This window comes from Balaenoptera acutorostrata, chromosome 2 (genome assembly GCF_949987535.1).
Source record: "Balaenoptera acutorostrata chromosome 2, mBalAcu1.1, whole genome shotgun sequence".
Lineage (NCBI taxonomy): Eukaryota > Metazoa > Chordata > Mammalia > Artiodactyla > Balaenopteridae > Balaenoptera > Balaenoptera acutorostrata.
The window spans coordinates 180,369,193-180,375,295 of record NC_080065.1 but is presented as its reverse complement, the minus strand read 5'-3'; the positions used below and the strand labels follow the sequence as shown (position 1 = coordinate 180,375,295).

Sequence of the window (6,103 nt, the reverse complement as noted above, 5' to 3'; positions counted from 1 at the left end):
ATCGCCTGGTCCCACCCCAGCCCCTCCTCGCGCGCCCCTATCCTCAATGGAGAAGACGCAAGGCCGGGGAGTGTTCGGGAAAGCCTTCAACCAGAGCTACAACCTGCTGTGCACAGCTGCCAGCACAGCCCGGCCCAGCCCCTCTCACCGCCCTGCGGTCAGCTGCGCCGCTGGAGGGCCCCAGCCCGCGACCGCGAAGGCGAAAGTGAACAGGCTTCAGTGTCCCGGCTTTATTGCAAACTCGGGCTGCGCGCGGTAGACGATACACTGGACTCCGGGCAGGGCCTAGGCCGAGGGAGGGACGAGGCTCGAGGGGAGCGGGAGCTTGTCCTAAGCCAAAGAGGCGGGGCTCAAGGGTGAGCCTTGGCCAAAGGTGTGGGTGGGTCGCAAGCCTGGGCCAAAATTCTAGGGCTCTAAGGGGTCTGAGACCAATCCACAGGGAGCCGGACTCCAGGAGGAGGGGAGGGGGAGATCTAAGACAAAGATGTGCAACCTGAGGGACGGATCCTAAGGCAGGGGTGGGGGGGTGGGCGGGGCTAGGGTCTGGCTCAGTGGAAGGTCTCCACCTCTACCACGGTCCAGTCACCCTGCGGGGAAGTCACGTCATCCGGGGAGAAGCTAGTGACTGAGGTGATGCTGGCGCGGGACTCGTCCAAGGGAGACAATAGTTCGGCCCAGCGGCCCAGTTCGGCGTCGCTGAGCGCAGTGCGGGCTCCCCCCGCGCTGCCGGCACCCCCCGCGTCCCCTGAGCCACCGGTGCCGCCCGCGGCACCCTCGGCCGCAGCTAGCAGCAGCGTCCGGCTCAGCAGGTGCTGCACGACGCTCGCCTGCAGCGCTCCCAGCGGCAGCTCGCCCAGACGCGCCGGCTTCGCGCCCCGCGAGGCCGCTCCAGCCCCAGCCCCAGCCCCAGCCGCCGCCTTCCCACCGCCCGCGCCAGGCCCGGGCCCCGGATCCAGCGCGCCTGTGGCGGGAGTCGCCGACTCGGGCCCTTCAGCCTCGTAGATGGTGCACAAGCCGTCAGCAGAGCCCGACCCGGCAGCAGGAGACCAAGGCAGGGGCGCTCCTGCGGGGAGAGGAGCCAGGCTGGGCAAAGGGAGCGGGAAGCCCCGCCCCCAACACAAGAGCCCGCCCCTTCCTTCAACTCCGCCCCCAGACCCAAAGGTCCTGCCCCCCGAGTTGCAAAGCCTCGCCTCCGACCTCGCCCTCCTACCGTCCCCAGACCTCGCCCCTCCTACTGGTCCGCAGTGTCCGGAGGGCTGCTTACCTGAGGTGCCGCGGATGGCCAGCGGCGGAGCGGAACCTCGGCTCCAGGCGGCCGGGTGGCAGGCGGCGAGCTCCGCATCGGCGGGCGGGGAGGTTGCGGCGCCGCCCTCGGGCCCACTGTCGTAGCCGCGCAGCTCTTCGGGCGTGCTCGTGGCGCTGCTGCTGTGGCCCGCCAGGTCCGGGCCGCTCAGCGTACTGGACGGGCTGCGCGAGGGCGGCGGCGGTGGACCCGGGGCCAGAGCCAGGGTCAGCCGTGGGCCCGAGATTGGGGCATCGGGACCCGGGGTTGGGGGGCGGCGTGGGGCTTGCAGAGGGGGTGAGGCAGGGGGAGAGGGAGGGGTCTGCAAAGCGGGCAAGGCCAGGGAAGGTGGAGCCCGCAGAGGGGGCGTGGCCAGGGGAAGTGGAGGGTCTTGCAGAGGGGGTGAGGCAGGGGGAGAGGGAGGAACTTGCAGAGGGGATGAAGCGGGGGGAGAGGGAGGGGCCTGCAGAGGAGGTGAGGCCAGAGAAGGTGGAGCCCGCGGAGGGGGCGTGGCCAGGGGAGAGGGAGGGTCTTGCAGAGGGGGTGAAGCAGGGGGAGAGAGAGGGGCCTGCAGAGGGAGCGAGGCCAGAGGAGGTGGAGCCTGCAGAGGAGGCAAGCTCTGAGGAGAGGGAGCGGCCTGAAAGGGAGGCGTGGCCAGAGAAGGTGGAGTGTGTGTGGGGGGCACGGCCAGTGGAGGAGGGGCCTGCAGAGGCTGTGAGGCCAGAGATGATGTCCGTATAGGAGGAGTGGCCTGTAGAGGGGGAGCGGCCAGAGGCGTGGCCAGGGGGGAGGGTGAGCCTAGAGGAGGAGCACCTGGCAGAGAGAGTGTGGTCAGAAGAGAGGAAGGGGGAGAGGTCTGTGGAGGGGATGTGGCCAGAGAAGGGTCCTGTGTGGGAGGCGTGGCCAGTGTATAAGGCGTGGCCTGAAGAGGTGGAGACAGAGAAGGACCGGCCTGCGGAGGGGGCGTGGGCAGAGCAGAAGGAGCCTGAAGAGGGGGTGTGGTTAGGGAAGAAGGCGGGTTCCTCAGAGAGGTTGCTTGAGATAGAGGGGCTTGTAAAGGGGCAGTGGCTGGTGGCAGAGGACCCGACAAAGGAGGTGTGGCCAAGGGAGAGGGGAGAGCTGGAAAAGCGGGTAAAGCCAAAGACGCCTCGGTGGGGGGCATACTCTGCAGAGCGGGTGAAACTGATGGAGGGACTGAAGTCAGAAAAGTGGCCGTGGCCAAGGAAGAGGCGGATACCTCCGGAAAAGATGTACCCAGCTGTGCGGGGGGAGCTTGCAAAGGAGGTGTGGCCGGTGGAGAGGGGAGGGTCTGCAGAGAGGGTGGAGCAGAGGGAAGAGGGGCTAGTGGAGGGGGCGTGGCCAATGGGTGGATAAGGGCCTGGGGAGGGGGCGTGGTCGGTGGAGATGGAGGGAGCGAGCCCCGCAAGGGAGTGGCTGTGATATGGGAAGGCGGTGCAATGGGACAGGGTAGGGAGGAGGTGGCCAAAGGAGGAGAGAAGCCCTGTGCAGGGACTGCGCCCTTCCTTGGGGGTGTGGCCTGCGGGGGGCGTAGAGCCTGCAGTCCTCTGGACTTGGGCTGCGAGGGATGCCCCAGAGCCCGGGGTGTTCCAGCCGGGGAAGCCCCGGAGCGGGCTGGGGACGACAGAGGAGTGGCGTTGGAGCCCGTGGGGCGCAAGGTTGGCCTCAGGAGGCCCCCGCCGGCGCTGGGTCGCCTCCTGGTGGCAGGGCTCGGCTCCGCGGCGCTGCGCTCTGGGGCGCTGCTCACTGATTTCCTGGAAGCCTCGGTCGGGGGCCGGGGCCGGGCACTCGGAGCTGCCCGGGGGACACCCACCTCAGCGCCCGCAGCCCGGGACCGACGGGAGATGGCCGAGGAGGAGACGGCTGGAGTGGACCCAGAAGAGTCTGGGGACAAAGCAGAAGACCGAAGGGTCGCCGATACTTCTAGGCTGGTCCCTCTCACATCCGAGGACCCTCCTTCCTCCCCAGATCACGTACCTCTCCGTGCCCCAGCGCTCAGGGCGCTCCTTCTGGGCCCTTCAGGGGCTTTTCCTCTGGCCACAGGTTCCTCAGCTGGGGGCCGGAGCCCCTTCTGCCCAAGAGGGCCTGGCCTGGGGACAAAAGGGTCTGCGCTCAGGACAGTGCTCCAGCTCCTTGTTTCGTCTCCCAAGTCTACATTTCCCCATCTGTGAAACGGGGCATATGCCCTCTCTGCCAACCAATAATAGCTTTCACCAATTTGCGCCCAGTGATGAGCAAGTACTCCCACACACTTTAATTAAAAGCTTCCAGATGGAGACACTAACCCTTGCCCAAGGCACCAGGGGAGAGGGGGCTTGTTACCTGGTGGGCCCGCTGGCATGCCCCGAGCTAGAGATACAGCCTGGGCCTGGGGTCTTCGCAGGGGCCCGCTCCCCTCTCCCAGCTGCTGGGGGCCTGGAGGCTGTGGGGAGAAGGCCGAGTCAACGCAGGTGCCCCGGAAAGGAAGGGGAGGCTGGTGCCTCAGAGGAGAGGGGGGCAAGAAGATGGGGTCCGAATCAGGAAAAGAGGTTGGAGTACCTGGGCTCCGGGGGCCTGTCCCAGTACTCCGCAGTGGTCCCCCCCGGGGAGTAGCCTCCGGGAGAGCGGCTCCCCGGCTGCCCCCCGCTCGCTCTGCCAGAGGCCCTCGCCCTGAAGCTCCCGCTGCTCCCAGAACTCGAAGAGCTGCGCTGGTTACGGGGGGAGGGGGTCGTGGAGACCCTGGGGGCTTGGGGGTCGGAAGGTTGGGAGGGCGAGAAGAGGGCGTCCGACCGGCGGCCCCTGCCCTGGACGTGTCCCTCTTGTCCATCTCGCACCTGATGAGGAGACAGACCGATCAGCATCCCAGGTCCTGGACAGCTACGCTGCCTGCAGGGATCTGGGTCCTGGCACCTCTCGGCTCTTTCCCCAGCGTCGCCACCCATGGATGCCCAAACCTCTGCCTGGATCCACTTCCTTCCCACCCACCCACCACTCACCAGCGCAGCTGCTCATGGCTGTCCCCAAGTCCCACCCTCACCGCCTTCCTCCAGGCCATGCCAGCCTCAGCCAACCCCCCTGCTCCCTCTCAGGACCGGAGATCCACCCCCCTACCCCTCGCCTCCTCAGGGACCCTGACCACCAGCGTCGGGACAGGGGGCTGCCACAGGTTCCAGATGAAGGGGACGGGAGCACACGCCCAGGTCCCCCTCGCCAGCCACCAGCGCCGTCCCGGAGGGATGTCGGCACCTGCCGGGAGGAGGAGCGGCCCTGGCTGCCCGCGCACGGGCTCGGGGAGACAAAGAGCCGCGTCCCGAGCCCTTCCCCTCCCCCAGCTGGGCCCTGGTCCGCGCCACCCTTCCACCTGCTCGAGCCGAGCTCACCTTGGGCTCCGGCCTCCCGCCGCTCCACGCTGGGTCGCCTGGGGTGGGACAGGGTGGGAGCGCCGCGGCGGCCGCGAGCGGAGGGCAGGCGAGGGGAGGGGGCGGCGGGCGGCGGCGCGGGGAGGCCGTCCGGCCCCTCGGCGGCGGGCGGGGGAGAAGGGGGCGCGCGCGCTGGATGCAGACCCGGCAGGCAGAGGCGGGAGCGCGCCGAGTAGGGCGGCCGGGAGCGCGTAGGAGGGAGGGGCTGGTTCTCCGCGGCTGCGCCTGAGGACCCCAGACACCCAACCGGTCGGGCTTCGGGGGAATCCCTTGGGGTCCCGGACTCAGCCTAACCTCCTCTCCCCACCCCCTGCCATACACACCTGCCCCGGCCCCCACCCCAACTACTTGGCGACCAAGGCCCGCCTGGACGCGGATAGGCTGGGCCCTGGCAACCAGGGGGCGGGACCATCGCGCCTCGTGCCCAATTGACCAATCCGGCCGCTCGGTGTCCCAGGCCCTCTCCCCGCTTTTGCGACCGCAGAGGCGGGCCCCCCAGGATTCCTGGGGCTTCCGCCCCTCTCATACCCAAAGGGTTTTCACAGACCCCAGGAAACCCCGTACCTGGTTGGGCTGGGGGGACTGGTGGGAGAATGCAGCCCTGGGAATGTAGGGGTAGACCCCAGATTTGGGGGAAGAGAGGAAGAAAGGACAAGAGGGAGAGACCGAGGATGGTGAGAGATGACCCAGCCTTCTGCAGGGCAGAGCACCCCCCACTCGCCACACCCTCCCAGGTCACACGAAGTCAAGTCAGCAAAGGCTTCCTGGCAGAGCCGGGCTTTGGGGGGATGAGATTATGGGGGTCCTGGAGGTGTAAAAACGGGTGCATGAGGAGCCGAGAAGATCCCGTCCGAGGTTTCCCAGCCCAACCTGAGGGAGTGAGAGGTGTCATTTTGGTGACCCGCCAAACTGGTGCAGAGGCCTCATGGAGGACCTTGATAGGAGACTGTGGCATTGAGGGGGTTGAAGCGAGAAGAGGAAGATGGCCATCCTCAGCTGCCCAGAGCTGGCCAACAGTGCCAGGTGCCCTCTTGCACCTCTGCTTATACTTAAGGCCACATGGCTCCCCACACACACACTGTGCTCTCTGCCCCCAAGCCCCATCTCTTCAGACTCTTAGCGACTCACTACCCCATCCCAAAGAACCAGCTCCCTCTGCCTCACCCCTTCCCCCATCACATTTGTACATACACACACACATACACACACACACCACACAGAGTATCCACCGTATGATTCCATTTATATAATATTCTGGAAAACACAAGCTAATCTATAGTGACAGAAAGCAAATCAGTGGTTGTTGGGGACCACTGGGGGAGGGAAACTTTTGAACCACCAATTGAAGCCACTCTGATTGATTCCTGACCCTCAGAAACTATGTGAGACAATAAATTCTTGTTGT

General features: G+C 66.7%; 1 protein-coding gene across 2 annotated transcripts; it reads right to left on the bottom strand.

The window, feature by feature from the left end:
* Positions 1–231: 231 nt before the first annotated feature.
* Positions 232–4,901, bottom strand: PRR36 (proline rich 36). Of its 2 annotated transcripts, none has more exons than XM_057540945.1 (6): positions 4,660–4,901; positions 3,839–4,113; positions 3,623–3,722; positions 3,278–3,390; positions 1,265–3,184; positions 232–1,063 (listed from the first exon to the last, which is right to left on the bottom strand). In XM_057540945.1, exons 2-6 carry the CDS (start codon positions 4,104–4,106, stop codon positions 549–551), a joined length of 2,916 nt encoding a protein of 971 aa, XP_057396928.1. In that variant the 5' UTR covers positions 4,107–4,113; positions 4,660–4,901; the 3' UTR covers positions 232–548. The 2 variants fall into 2 exon arrangements, with proteins under 2 accessions (XP_057396928.1, XP_057396930.1); XM_057540947.1 differs by lacking the exon at positions 4,660–4,901 and adding an exon at positions 4,391–4,472.
* Between the last annotated feature and the right edge of the window lie 1,202 nt (positions 4,902–6,103).

Bases quoted from the DNA above. Each gene is read 5' to 3' on its own strand.
- PRR36 (XM_057540945.1), bottom strand. From the start codon at position 4,106: ATGGACAAGAGGGACACGTCCAGGGCAGGGGCCGCCGGTCGGACGCCC. The intron at 3,391-3,622 runs GTAACAAGCCCC...TTTTGTCCCCAG, and splicing joins CATGCCAGCGGGCCCACCAG to GCCAGGCCCTCTTGGGCAGA. The intron at 3,185-3,277 runs GTACGTGATCTG...CTTTGTCCCCAG, and splicing joins GAGCGCTGGGGCACGGAGAG to ACTCTTCTGGGTCCACTCCA.